Source organism: Adiantum capillus-veneris, chromosome 9 (assembly GCF_014529385.1).
Source record: "Adiantum capillus-veneris isolate H3 chromosome 9, ASM1452938v2, whole genome shotgun sequence".
Lineage (NCBI taxonomy): Eukaryota > Viridiplantae > Streptophyta > Polypodiopsida > Polypodiales > Pteridaceae > Adiantum > Adiantum capillus-veneris.
This window is the reverse complement of record NC_140939.1, coordinates 101,400,663-101,415,673: the sequence shown is the minus strand read 5'-3', so window position 1 is coordinate 101,415,673 and position 15,011 is coordinate 101,400,663. Positions and strand designations below refer to the sequence as shown.

The window sequence follows — 15,011 nt, the reverse complement described above, 5'->3', positions numbered from 1 at the left end:
CATGAGTCTAGTGGCTTGAAAATGCTATAGAAAAGAAAAACAAGAAGAAAAACAAATGTATAAGATGCATTGGACAATCTTCATTTATACGCACACAAAAGATCTTTTAATTCATGGAGCTTGAAAATATTTTTAATTTCGCGAGATTGGAAAGTAATATCTTTTAATTTGTGAAGCTTGAAAATATATACCTAATGGGTCTTTTAAAAAATAAAAGCCTTTCCTAATGGCTCTAATCACTTGCATGAATCTATGTGAAAGGACCTCTTAACGATTCTGTTCCTTTAATATTAAGCATGGACGATTGTTTATAAGAGAATTGCATATACATGGAAATGATTTAGATAAATGAAAAAGTTAAAATAAAAATATTTCTAGAGACACTAGGTAGAAACTCAGACAAAAAACTTATGTATTAATAAATGTAGGTGATTCTTGTGGCTTTGTATCTTTTTTTTTTCTGTTATTGTACTAGCTTTGAATGCTAAGGAGTCATGAAAGGACGATACAAAAGACCTTGTCTCACCCAAGAAAGTGTCCCGATCAATAACCAGCAAGGGAGAGGTTGGGAAGAAAAAAAATGGAAGTCACATTTTGCATTGAATGCTTGTGTTATACAATAGGAACGTAGAATACACATAGTAATGGAATGTTCTGACTGGAGGTCAAACTTGAAACATTCACCACTCAAAAGGCTGGGTTCAGATGAGCCCGTCGGCAGAAGACGTCCTCACCCTCTTCGCCTTTCCTCCAATGAGGAGGTTCCATGAAGAGCGAACGCCCCTTTCACCCCCTTTGCCGCTGCCCCGTCTGAACCCAACAAAAATAAAAAGTTTTGAAGCCATGTATAGTTAACCTAAAAGGGCCACACTTTCACGTGATGTATATTTTGAAGCCAAGTTTAGTTAACCTAAAAGAGCCACACTTTCACATGATGTATATTTGCTTGGGACCTTTTAACCTTCTAACATGTGCTTGAAAACAAGGGAAGATTCTAAATAGCTAACATAATTAACCTGTAGGCATCAACTAAACCTCTAAAAAGAAAACTTGCAAGACGATGCTACTTCCATGAGGTACAAGCAGCACTTCAAAACTTTATTCAAAAATTACAAATCATAACCAGAAATACATAAGAAGCATCGACATTGCCCATGGACCTTGTAGGAAAAAAAAATAGAAATAAATTAAGCTCTCATAGTCAAGTCAATGGTTCAAATCTGAAGGCTAGAAGTTCTACTTAGCCAAATGCTAATTATACCCCCTCCTGCCGACCAACGAGATAAGTAAGACTCATCCTTACACTTCCAAGATGATAATTAGTAGCATGCGGTGGAGTGCCCATAGTTCCTTGCTAGGATCACCACTTCATCTTGTCTCATAGGAGCTAATTTTATGTATCCACACAAGCACTTCTAGATCCCCAAACAACCAAAATAAATAGTGTTGATCATAAACTTATAACTTATACTAATTACCACCACTCTAGTTCACTCCTTATTGTCCTTCCTTGAGTCATTATCACTATTTACCTCATCATGCTTGCCTTTGCCTGTGTCCTTTTTGGAATTTGAAGCAACGAGTGCTTCACCACCTTTGTCAAAAACTCTAATATTGCCTTCAGTGATTAATACGGCTTCCTCCTCAATGACAAAAGAGTTGAGATCATTAAATTCAAGCCTCAATCAAAATAGATGCACATATATACACATGCATAGCAACAAACTACAGCAAACAAAAACAAAACAAAAAACTACTCAACTCAAAGATGAACAAATTATATATTTTTACAAACTTAAAAAGCACACAAGCACACACACTCAACATAGATAAGTAGTTTTCAGAGACACCTTCGTCGCTAAATGATCGTGAAACTAAAAAATTGAAGATTTGCTCATCGCTAAATGACCGTATAACCTTCAGTAGGTCATTAAAGTTAGAACCTGTGAAACTAAAAAAGAAGCTAAAACACTAGAAAAAGACACAAATCAGGACCCACGGAAAGAAAAATGAAGCAAGACTAATTTGAGCATCTATAGATGAAGACCAAGAGAAGAGTTTGGACAAAACTGATCAATAAATACAAGAGGAAAGCTTTACCTGAATGAAACTTCTACTTTATTTCAGCACTTACAATGGAAAAATAAATAAAAAGGCAATATGCATTGTTTTGGAGAGCGTTGAACAAAATTAAAAGAGGAAAAACTGCACATAGAAAGGGAAGGAGGGGTTCCCATCAAAAGTACAACAATCAGGACCAGCATAGTATAGGCATGGGAACAAACATAACCAATTCCAGTTTGTCGCTAAGCTCTCCACCCTTGGACCAGCACTAATCTCTTAGCATAGTGTCAAATGCAAATTACAACACACAAACAAGACAAAAGAGCAATTCTCCTAAAGCTAAGCTAGAGTAGAATGAGATTCAACAACATGCACATTTAGAATGACACAATAAACACCAGTGTAAACACATTCTAGAAAACTTGAAACATGCAACCTTAATTTCAATGCTTGTCCAAGCACTAGGCAAAAGGCCTTCAGCTTCAACATGCAACAACATCCCTACTCACATCATCAGTGCCCAAGAGTGGGGGAACGGCATAGAGTTTAGTTCCCAGTTGTACCTATGTAAAAGCAAAAGCGGTAAGAGCACATACTTACAAAACAGCAAAAAGAGCCAAGTCACAACTGCATGTGTCACTAACAAAACTTACCTACCCATCATCAAAGAGGAGAAGTGCATGAATAATAATCTCGCTCAGTTGTGCCAACTTTGTAGAACTGCAAGATCATGAATTCAACTTCCAAATGCAATAACATGCATAAAGAATAATATGGGTGCAAATCAATGCACAAATTGAATCTAAATGACCAGGAGGAAACTCAATAGCTTGACCACCAGGCTAGCTTGCCTAGAACGCGAGCGAGACACTACAGTTCACAAGTGCAGATCACACTGTGTCAAGTACGGTGTAGCGGCCCTATGCGGATATTAAAATTAGACAGCTTGTTTTGTTGCCAAGAACAGCCCCCATTTTTGCTCCCCATCCTCGCATCTTTTCAGCTTTGATTTCCACCCTTCAATAACAGCATTGTAATCCTCCTACAAAAACCCGTGATTAAAAACAGGTCAAAGGTAAGTCTGCGAAGGAACATGTTCGCAAGCATGGCCTCAACAATGAGTCACCTCAGAAAATTCCAATAAAAAGGAAATCTTATTCTCCTCAAACCGAGCAAGCTCCTTGTGCAAGATATTAATGAACTGTCACATAAAGAGTACAAATTAGACCAAAAAGGCAATCACCCACCTGATAAGTATATACACACCATGGTCTATCCAAAGAGACAGATGCATATATACATATATACATACATACACAGAGATAGAGAAATGAAATGTTTATTTACACCGGCAAAAGACCTAAAAACCCTATGAGACCAGAAAATTACATCATCGTCATTTGATCCAAATGTTCAGTATAGAAAATACATGTGTTCGCAGGTTCAGTTTCAAGAACCTCAAACAAAGCTGTGGCTTTTTGACACTCTAGTGGCTTCAGCTATGCTCTATGGGGTTCACATTTGAGGGCCCTCAGTGGACCACCAGGGTAGATGTGGTAGCACTGATGGATGGAGATGTATGGAGAGTGTCACAAGGCGGGCACCACGTGCCAATAGAAAAGAGCAGACTGAACAGACTTTTAGCACTTCAATAACAACTGAACTGAGAGAGAGAGAGAGAGACGACACGCGACATGGAGTGGCGGAATTCCACCCCAGAGAGTATTGGCCTCAAACCTTGACGCCCCTTTCGGTATTTCTTTATATTGCATCATCAAAATACAAGCCGGTACTCCAGACTCTGCACCTTCTCCAGGAAGCATGCCACAGAAAGAGCCCTAGCCTCATATTTAAAGGCCCTTGGCCTAAAAAGCAATTATAGTGAAAAGCCTTCAAACTGAAAAGCATCTGGTCCAAAGCAAAGCCGAAAAGCTGCCAGCGTAAATCACGGAAATCGGTACATCTGCCACGTCATCAGCCAACGCAAAACGCGAAAATCCGTACAGCCTGCCACGTCATCATGCCAGCGCAATTTTCGGAAATCTACCACATCATCAATTTTTCGTGTGCGCTTGCCACGTCAAGGAGTTAGCTTCTCCTTTCGGCTATTTTGATCAAGGAGTTAGCTTCTCCTTTCTGCTCTTTTGATCAAGGAGTTAGCTTCTCCTTTCGTCTAGATCGGAACTCTTGATATTCCGGCGTAGTAAAATTAGCCATCACACCCAAACCGTACTGATCTTCCACGGGTGTCTTGATGCACTAAAATTACATACCCAGGCAATCTCATCCAATTAGGAATATTCAATAATTGGCACATCACAATGCAACACAAATGCTCACATATGTATGTTACAAGACAGAGAAACACAAAGCCGCCGATGAACACTCCTCCCGCATAACCTAACAAGGTCCGGGCCGGGAGATATTCAACGACTCCCTCATCACTCCTCCTCCATAACCTAAAAAGATCCGGGCCGGGAGATAGAGGCCTTTTACAAACAAACGCCCCACAGACCACAGCCTGCGTCGTTTGGAGGTGCTGAGAGTAACCACTACTCAGACTTCTTAATACTCCTCCCGCATAACCATCCACGTCCGGGCCGGGAGTCACAACAACAATACTCCCCTCGTAAATAACCACAAGGGTCCGGGCCATGAGTAAAAAAAAACAACACTTTTCAATCATTCAATACTCCCTCCGCAAATAACCACAAGGGCCCGGGCCATGAGTATGCACAAGCATTCTCAAACATAATTTCTCACTACTCCACCCGGGAGTAAAATCACCAATCATTGAAACCAGTATCAAACCAGAGTCAAACAATTCAAATCGGCACCAAGACAGGTTTAAAACAGATAGCATCCATTTCAAACAAATTCCAAACAGGATCACCAAACAAGTTCTCAAACAAATTTGAAACTTAAAAAGCAATCTCGACATTAGTCGAGCTCGAAAAGTCGACTGACTTTCCATCCTCAAACCTGCATCAAAAATTAGGATTAGGTTCCTTCCATAAGGTCATAGACAACCACAGCATGGTCCATCAACTCTTGGACAGATAGTGTTCGTCTAGCAGCGATGGTAGTCCCAAGACATAACAATCGCACCGGACCTCCAAGGTCATCTGCTCGTGAAGAGACATCTACTGGGAGATGTCGAGAAACTTCAAATTATAATATGCTAGGGTTTCCATGGCAAGCATTTCAAGATACCCCACTCTACCAGAAGTTGCACTCCGAAGGAAGATGTCAGAAACCATATAACTTCGGGCCAAAAAAAAAAAATCTTGAAAGCTTGCCAAGTACTTGGAGTATGTTGTTTGGTAGCTGTAGACATCAACAACTGCATGGCAATGCTTCTAAGAAAAACAATCACTTGAAACAAATCCGGATCCTTCTCTTGCAAGTGATCTTAATTGGCTTATGCCTTGTAAGACATCAGCGGTGAAGACGGGAGCTCGCCCGATGCGCGATGAAGTAAGGGTGGGAATGGCTAATAAGTCCCGGTTGGCGGGCGAAGATCCCTCAAACAATAGCTTTGTCTGCTCTTTTTTGTAGGACCGGTATGCTTTCAGAAAAGCACACGCCTGATGCTCTGATACCACCATCACAAGGCGGCCACCACGTGCCAATAGAAAAGAGCAGACTGAACAGACTTTTAGCACTTCAATAACAACTGAAATGTGTGTGTGTGTGTGTGTGAGAGAGAGAGAGAGAGAGAGAGAGAGAGAGAGAGACGACACGCGACATGGAGTGGCGGAATTCCACCCCAAAGAGTATTGACTCCAAACCTTGGCGCCCCTTTCGATATTTCTTTATATTGCATCATCAAAATACAAGCCGGTACTCCAGACTCTGCACCTTCTCCAAGAAGCATGCCAGAGAATGAGCCCTAGCCTCATATTTAAAGGCCCTTGGCCTAAAAAGCAATTACAGTGAAAAGCCTTCAAACTGAAAAGCATCTGGTCCAAAAGCAAAGCCAAAAAGCTGCCAACGTAAATCACGGAAATCGGTCCACCAACTGCCACGTCATCAACCAACGCAAAACGCGGAAATCCGTACAGCCTGCCACATCATCATGACAGTGCAATTTTCGAAAAACTTCCACGTCATCAGTTTTTGCATGTGCACGGATCTTGCTTTATTTTAATCCTTTTGTCACTTGGGCCCCATCGGACGGTGTCCCCATAAGTTGATAGGACTTCTTCTTCTGTTACTTGTTCTTCTTAGGGTTTAGGCCCCTCGGCCGGCATCTGTAAGTTGGCTCCATTCTTTAGGCTTTGACACGTCAGCAGTTCGTTACAAAGAGCATAGTAACAGGGGACACCCTTTTTCGGGCTTCCCGTCCCCATTTGCCGTCCCGCCCTCTTTTTTACACTAAAAGTCCATTTGAGCCCCGTTCCCCGTTCCCCGTCCCGGAATGCATCCCTTGTGACTCTAGTCACTATGATCTCTTGGATGATTCGGGCTAAGGCCTCAGTGGCACATGAGATTATTCAAGTTGAGCTAGCTGCCTCCCCTCTCGTAGTTGAGGCCCTTACGAGATCAATTTCCTTCATGCATAATTTATGGGACCTTCCCAGAGATAGATATGCTCAGATAGCCCTCGAGTCATCCTGATAGCTAGCACTACAAGGGGACACAACGTGTTGGTATAGGCAGATGACATCATGGTTCCAATCACATGGCTTCAACATGGATAGACTTCCTTTACTCAAGTACTCTTTGGATGCACCCTCCCTTTCTCTTACACGGACAGAGATCACTAGACTTATACATCAGGATTTGATTCAACTAGATACCAAAAGCACATGGATACAGCCGGTACAAGAGTTGGGCACAAAGATGGCTTTCTATAGAGAGCATTTCCTCCAACTAACAGAGGATGCATATATGATCAGACCGGCCTATATGGATACTCATTTATCCTATGGGATACGATGTGCTATTGGTCAGATGCGCAAATCATCGCATCAGCTAGAGATTGAGACTGGTAGATTAAGGAGAGTACTAGCAGAAGCCAGGATATGCCAGTTATGTCATATAGAGCCAAAGACAGAGTTGCATCACATTTGTGTCCAGTATACTATGAGATATGAGGCCGCTTTCACTGTCTATGTAACAAACTGCTGACGTGTCAAAGCCTAAAGAATGGAGCCAACTTACATATGCCGGCCGAGAGGCCTAAACCTTAAGAAGAACAAGTAGTAGAAGAAGAAGAAGTCCTACCAACTTATGGGGACCCCGTTCGATGGGGCCCCAAGTGACATAAAGGATTAAAATAAAGCAGGACCCACACACAAGAAAAACTGATGACGTGGCAAATTTCCGAAAATTGCGTTGGCAAGATGACGTTGCAGGTTGTACAGATTTTCGCGTTTTGCATTGGCTGATGACGTGGCAAGCTGTACGGATTTCCGTGATTTACGCTGGCAGCTTTTTGGCTTTGCTTTTGAACCAGAAGCTTTTGAGTTTGAAGGCTTTTCATGTAAACTGCTTTTCAGGCCAAGGGCCTTTAAATATAAGGTTAGGGCTCATTCTTTGGCATGTTTCCTGGAGAAGGTCCAGAGTCTGGAGTACCAGCTTGTACTGTGTTGATGCAATATAAAGAAATACCGAAAGGGGCGCTAAGGTTTGGGGCCAATACTCTCTGGGGTGGAATTCCGCCACTCCGTGTCGCGTGTCGTCTCTCTCTCTCTCTCTCTCTCTCTCTCTCTCTCTCTCTCTCTCTCTCTCTCTCTCTCTCTCTCTCTCTCTCTCTCTCTCTCTTCGGTTGTTATTGAAGTGCTAAAAGCCTGTTCAATCTCTTCTTTTATGTTGGCACGTGGTGCCCGTCTTGTGACAGTGGTATCAGAGCATCAAGCGTGTGCTTTTATGAAAGCATATCGGTCCTACAAAGAGGAGACAGAGCTATCGGATATTTATTTGAGGTATCTTCCCAACCCGGACTTATTAGCCACTCCCATCCTTACTTCATCGCGCATCGAGCGCGCTCCCGTCTTCAGTGCTCATGTCTTACAGGGCATAAGCCATTAAGATCACTTGCAAAAGAAGGATCCAAGGTTTGTTTCGAGTCACTGTTTTTCTCAAAGGCAATGCCATGCAGATGTTGATAGCTACCAAGCAGCATACTCCAAGTACTTGGCAAGCTTTCAAGAAAAATTTTCCATAAGTTATATGGTTTCTGACATCTTCCTTCGGAGTGCAACTTCTGGCAGAGTGGAGTATCCTGAAATGCTTGCATTGGAAACCCTAGTAGATTATAACTTGAAATTTCTCGATATCTCCCAGTAGATGTCTCTTCACGAGCAGGAGATCCAGTGTGATTGCTATCTTGGGAATACCATCGCCGCCAAAGAAACATTGTTTGTCTAAGAGCTACCATGCTGTGCTCGGCTACTATCTTATGGAAGAAACCTAACCCTAATTTTTGGTGCAGGTTTCAAGATGGGAAGTCGGTCGACTTTTCGAGCTCAACTAATGTCGAGATTGCTTTTTTAAGTTTGAAATCTGTTTGAGAACTTGTTTGATGATCCTGTTTGGAATTTGTTTGAAATGGATGCTATCTGTTTTGAACCTGTTTTGGTGCCGATTTGAATTGTTTCACTCTGGTTAGATACTGGTTTCAATGATTGGTGATTTTACTCTCGGGTGGAGAAGTGAGAAATACTGTTTTGGTATTGTTTGAACCCCAGAACGATGCGGGCCGATGCCTGGGGAGCGTTCCGTTGTATGCTAGAAAACCTCCGAACGACACAGGCCGATGCTTGGGGAGCGTTTGGTTGTATGCTTGAACCTCCAAGCGACACAGACTGCGATCTGGGGAGCATTTGGTTGTACGGTCCTTTGAGCTCATGGCCTGGACCTTTTTAGGTTATCTGTGGGGGGAGTGACGAGGTAGTCGTTGAGTAGCTTCATACCGCAGACCGTTTGTCTCGGGGGAGTGCTCAGCGGCGCTGTTTGTTGTGTCTTGTAACATGCATATGTAAGCATTTGTGTTGCATTGTGATGTGCCAATTACTGAATATTCCTAATTGGATGAGATTGCCTGGGTATATAGTTTTTTTAGTGCATCAAGACACCCGAGGAAGATCAGTACGGTCTGGGTGTGATAGCTAATTTTACTACGCCGGAATATCAAGAATTCCGATTTTGACCAAAGGAGAAGCTAACTCCTTGATCAAAACAGCCGAAAGGAGAAGCTAACTCCTTAATCAACAGAGCAAAAAGAACAAGCTAACTCCTTAACAAAAAGAGCAAACTAATTGTCCCTCGGAATGTCCCTCGGAAATTTTTGAGCTAACTTGAGTTGTTTTGCAGATATGTTGTAATCGTGGACGATTACTCTCTTTCAAGAAGGGGAGATGTAACAAACTGTTGACGTGTCAAAGCCTAAAGAATGGAGCCAACTTACATATGCCAGCCGAGAGGCCTAAACCCTAAGAAGAACAAGTAGCAGAAGAAGAAGAAGTCCTACCAACTTATGGGGACCCCGTCCGATGGGGCCCCAAGTGACATAATGGATTAAAATAAAGCAGAACCCACACAGGAAAAATTGATCACGAGACAGATTTCCGAAAATTGCGTTGGCATGATGACGTGACAGGCTGTACAGATTTCCACGTTTTGCATTGGTTGATGACATGGCAAGCTGTACGGATTTCCGTGATTTACGCTGGCAGTTTTTTGGCTTTGCTTTTGGACCAGAAGCTTTTGAATTTGAAGGCTTTTCATGTAAATAGCTTTTCAAGCCAAGGGCCTTTAAATATGAAGTTAGGGCTCATTCTCTGGCATGCTTCCTAGAGAAGGTGCAGATCTGGAGTACCAAGGGGCGCCAAGGTTTGAGGCCAATACTCTCTGGGGTGGAATTCCGCCACTCCGTGTCGCGTGTCGTCTCTCTCTCTCTCAGTTCAGTTGTTATTGAAGTGCTAAAAGCCTGTTCAATCTGTTCTTTTCTGTTGGCACGTGGTGCACGTCTTGTGACGGTCTATTCAAAGAGGGCTTTGGACCATTGGCTAGAGTCATGAGATATCAAGAACAGAGATGCCTCGGGTTGTTTTTGCTAGAGCTGCACAGACACAAGTAGAGTCTCTTGAGGAGACCAAGCAGTGGGAGACATTCACGGAGGGAGATCACTAACTTCAGGGACTCAGCAGCCAAAGGAGCATGCTTCACAGCAGACTTCAGAGTCCACTTCTACAAGAGGTATATTAGTGGACAAAGCCACTGAGCTCGGGAGAGCTAGATGCCCACATCTACGGGGGCGACCACGACATCGACAAAGGCTCTCCCAGAGAATTTGGACTATTCTAGCACGACATGGGAGACGCCCAGTACGACTATTTACAGAGGCGAACAAGCTCTTCAGTGACCGATGCAATACTTTCTCAGACAACGCCTGATGCCAAGCATCTTCGAGCATGGATGATGATGATTTCAGTCTGACAATTTTAGTCTCACTTTACTTCATTTTATTTTGTACCCAGACATTGGATTAGATCTAGTTTGGTCTCATAGGTCATTTTGGCCTTTTGAAGACGTTTAATATAGCATTTCATTTCATCCTCTCTCTCTCTCTCTCTCTCTCTCTCTCTCTCTCTCTCTCTCTCTCTCTCTCTCTCTCTCTCTCTCTCTCTCTCTCTCTCTCTCTCTCTCTCTCTCTCTCTCTCTCTCTCTCTCTCTCTCTCTCTCTCTCAGTTAAGTGATTTTGTAGTTTCTATTCGTGTGCTGCTACTGATTTCTCGCTTGGGGTGCCCAAGCCTATAACAACATCACATATCATCAAGCCCAGCTAAATACGTTCTCTTCTTTTCACCTCATGAGGCGTCGGAAGGTAATCTCTTTCTGTCAATGGGTGGGGTCCCCTCTCGCTACCTCTCTCTGTAATTTGGCTCTAGTCTCAATATTCATCATCATACCAACTATTCTGAGGCGAAGTGCGACTAACATGTCTCGTTGTACCACAAGAGTGGCGAAAGGTTATAGCTGCAGCTGATTGTACGCTGGTGTGTAAGCTTTGTGAAAGGTACATGGGGATCCACCTCTACTAGCAATCTTTAGATCTCGCAAGTGTAGATGTTATTTGTCTCTCTTGATAAGTGTATCTAGGATAAGAACGTCTCAGCTACCTATGCATGGGCTGTGTGGTACAGCAGCACTCCAATAGGTATCGGTGAAAAGGATAGCTCTCGGATACGTGGTATAAGTATTAAGAGCAAGCTGAGTGAGTATATAATCCAATATGTTGGCACCATGCAGGTGTAGCTAACATGTAAATCCTCCCGACAATGGCCTTCTAGCTATGCTATTGAATACTGCTGAGGCATGTGAAGCTCCCACCACAAGGAGATATTTACCATACTTAATGGATCCACCAGAATCATCAGAAACTCTCACAATGTCAAGATCAACATGGTCATGCTCATGAAAATCCTCCATTGATGTTTCAACTCGACAAGAAGCTGTCCTTGCATACAAGTCTCCAACCAACATGATACCTCCCACTCGTGAGTACTCCTCAAGATCATAACTACACACACACACACACACAGAGAGAGAGAGAGAGAGAGAGAGAGAGAGAGCTCTGCACCAAAACAAAATTTAGAGTAAAACACGTACTTCTTAGAATGAAAATTTGTAGTTATGAACGCTCCTTAAAACCGGTACAAAGAATTCAAAGTTATAATGAGTGTCACCTGAGCTGTCCTATCCTCTGCAATGACGTCACCAAATCCACCTTGTTCTAACATCTGTGACATTGAAAACTCATATTTTAAGAGCAGATTCATACATGCCCAAAACAACATAGCTAATGAAATATGGCAGTCCTTACTCGCCCATATGCATCTACGTCATGTAGATCATAACCTCTTTCTTCAATGTACTTTGCGAACTCCAAAGAAGCTGCACCCGAGGATCTACAATAATCAGTAATCAAGAGCTTGCCGCAAGGTTTCAGCCAACTGCTCATCTTCTTGAAAAGAGTTGCCTTGCCCTATTAAGAGGAAGAGCAAATTTGTTGGTTCAGTATGGCATAAGATGTTAAGCATAACCATAAAGCCACAAGGCTTTGAAATACACACGTTGATGTGCAGAAGCGTATCCCGGCTGTAAATGACATCAAAACTATTAGGTGGAAAGTCTTTCTTTGTGCAATCTGCAATTTCAAACTGCACAGCACACTGACGACCAATGGCCCTTTCCAAAGCTAAGGAAATCATATTGACAGAGAGATCGATAGCCACAACATTGACATCAAACTGCTCTGCCATATAAAAGTCGCTACCCCCAATCCCACACCCAATATCAAGAACTTTTTCACCAGGCTGTAAATCCAGCCTTTTGACAAATTCCTCTGTTGTTTCTGCAAATATTATAAGAAATGCCAGCATTTAGTATTGACCTTATGCGGCACACACCATTATAAAGCGACACTAAAAAGAAGTCCAACCTCTTCCTCCAGTACTGACAAATCCATCCCCAAAGATGCGCTCATAGCGTAAGATACCATTCAACTTATATTGCGATGTGTCCAAGAATCGCTGGAAATTCTTCTCCCCTGGGCCCCGAGATGCTACCTTTTGCCAAAGCCAGCATATCTAGCAGCAAGAAAGCCCCCAAAACGAAACAAAAAACTAGATATGAAATTCTGTATCAGGTTAATTGAGTCCATGCCCTCTTGTGTTTACAACCATTACACCCAAAGATTACCTGATTTTGATTACGCTTGTTAAGAACATAAGCATTCACACACTTGCAGCTGATGAGTTGCAACTCCCAATAGCTACCATCTTTCTCAAGAACCATGCACTCTTCAAAAACCTGCAAGGCAATCATACAAGAATATGAAACCTTCCCTGCCCCTTCATTTCTATATGAACATTTAGCTGACCTACCTTAAGATAAAAACTGGGTTGCCGATAATGCGTTGGATTGTTCTTTCTTTTGTGATCACCAGACTGATGAAAGCATGATTCACGAAAGAAAAGAAAACCACCCCTCTTCATCCAAGTAACCATTTTGTGTGCCAAATCCCTGACCTACACAATACAACACAAACAATGAGGGACCTATTACCGACCAACTTCAGGTGTAATGAAAGACGCAGCACAGCTTGAGCGTTGCTAACCTCTTCATCAGTCAAGTACATCAACAGCCAGTTCGAAAAGACAATGTCTTTCGAACCTGGAAGAATTTTCAAGCTCTCATTTGATGTGACATCAGCACAAACAAATTCAATATTTCTATAGTGTCCATTAACTTCCTCATTCTTCAAAAGAAAAGAAAACTTCATTCCAGAGCAAGCACGGAAGCTCACATGACAAAAAGGAAACAAAGAGTGTTCTTTACCTTCTTAATGACATTTTCCATAAAGTCACAAGCGAGAACTTCTGTAGCCTGCTTGGCAAGCTCACCCGTAAAGCGGCCGATTCCCGCCCCCAACTCCACAACAGACTTCCCCTTCATAGGGGGAAGTGAAGAAAGGATCTGAAAACGAAGATAAAATTTGCATTTAAAAACCGCACTTATCAGTCCAATTCTTTTTTCAATGTCACTATAACATTCAAAAATGCACCTCTGGCCTCTCCTCTTGATCCAGCTTTGATGCTTGGCTATCGAGCATCATTGCTTCGACGCTTAAAACCACAGAGTGCTCCTTCCAGTAATCACGCTGAAGCTCTCGCTCAGCTGACAGAAAAACAGGGCCAAAAAAAGGACTGATAAGAGGAAGCCGGTTTAGAAGAAGAGTTGCTAGCTTTCTCTATTACTGTAACACGATGTTCCAATGCAAAGAGAACCCGGCTAATTTATTGAGATCTTTTATGCTCATAGCTTAATAAAACACGGTTTTAACAAGCAACGCATCATGCATGCGATTTGTTGAATTTTTGGAAATTGGATTGCAAATAGCCCTTTATGATGGAAAAAGAATTCTTTGCCTTTTGTATAGATGAAACCTATTGCATTGAACAGAATGCAATACCATAAAAACACTTTCTGTACAATGGAATGTGTATATATCCCCATGCAGCCACTAGAGAGTAACATTGAACACATACGAGCCAACCACCAACACTATGCCGAAAAAAAATCAAATGCAAAACCCCATCAGATCTACCAACTGGGAAATGTGAATGCGCAGTACCCTCACACATGAGCGGCACAGCTATGAAATCTGCAGAGACAGACAGAAATGGTAGAACTTAAACTACATTCAAGAACAACAAAGTCAGAGAGTAAGGGTAAGTGACGATTGACACCAAAAGACCCAACAACAAAGTCAGGGTAAGTCCCCCTCGACACCAAAAGACGCAGAATCTTCATCTCCATGCAGACATTTATACGTCTCCTTGTGTGAACCTGAAGACCAGATGCAGAAGAATTTCATGAAACTTACAAGCAGGATCCATGGCTAGAAGCAAGAACAAGCAAGGTTGTTAAAGATGACTTTTGTCAAGAACCCTCGATGGCAATGCGGGAGCGCGAGAAGCTGCGAGAGCGGCGGTTTTGAGGGTGTCCTCTCTGCTGCATCACAATTCAGCTGCGCATGGGGCTCCCCTCTCACACTTAACGCGGAGACAAACTGCAAAATCAGCGCCACGCACACGAGAGAGAGAGAGAGAGAGAGAGAGAGAGAGAGGATTCCTGCAGCATGCGTGCGCGCGCGCTTGTGCGTGCGAAGAAAAAATTTCCCCACTAGGTTGGAAATTCAAATCTTCAAATCGCCAACAATAATTTCTGAGAATTTAGCACGAATCATTCATTCGCTGTTAAGCTTCGCAAAGAAAACAATGTAGTTTTCCATGTTAGGCTGGGTTCACAGTAGGCGGGCAGCAGGAAATGTTAGCCCGCGGCCAACGAATCACAGCCCTGCACGTCAGACTTCCTGGTCACATCGCGCGGCGGAAGCTTTGGAAAATTGTGCCAGCTCGTGGAAGAAAATTTGT

The 15,011-nt window shown here is 42.8% G+C and overlaps 1 protein-coding gene across 9 annotated transcripts; it reads right to left on the bottom strand.

Annotated features, from left to right (window-relative positions):
- Window positions 1-572: 572 nt before the first annotated feature.
- LOC147450903 (phosphoethanolamine N-methyltransferase-like) lies at window positions 573-14,737 on the bottom strand. Of its 9 annotated transcripts, none has more exons than XM_086519902.1 (16): window positions 14,513-14,734; window positions 14,183-14,424; window positions 13,640-13,752; window positions 13,414-13,551; window positions 13,193-13,333; window positions 12,960-13,103; window positions 12,775-12,885; window positions 12,515-12,662; window positions 12,147-12,427; window positions 11,897-12,058; window positions 11,760-11,813; window positions 3,191-3,265; window positions 2,718-3,106; window positions 2,574-2,627; window positions 1,533-1,643; window positions 573-810 (listed from the first exon to the last, which is right to left on the bottom strand). In XM_086519902.1, exons 2-13 carry the CDS (start codon window positions 14,217-14,219, stop codon window positions 3,002-3,004), a joined length of 1,509 nt encoding a protein of 502 aa, XP_086376028.1. In that variant the 5' UTR covers window positions 14,220-14,424; window positions 14,513-14,734; the 3' UTR covers window positions 573-810; window positions 1,533-1,643; window positions 2,574-2,627; window positions 2,718-3,001. The 9 variants fall into 9 exon arrangements, with proteins under 9 accessions (XP_086376028.1, XP_086376029.1, XP_086376030.1 ...); XM_086519903.1 differs by having other exon boundaries at window positions 1,533-1,640; XM_086519904.1 differs by having other exon boundaries at window positions 2,722-3,106.
- Window positions 14,738-15,011: the final 274 nt, after the last annotated feature.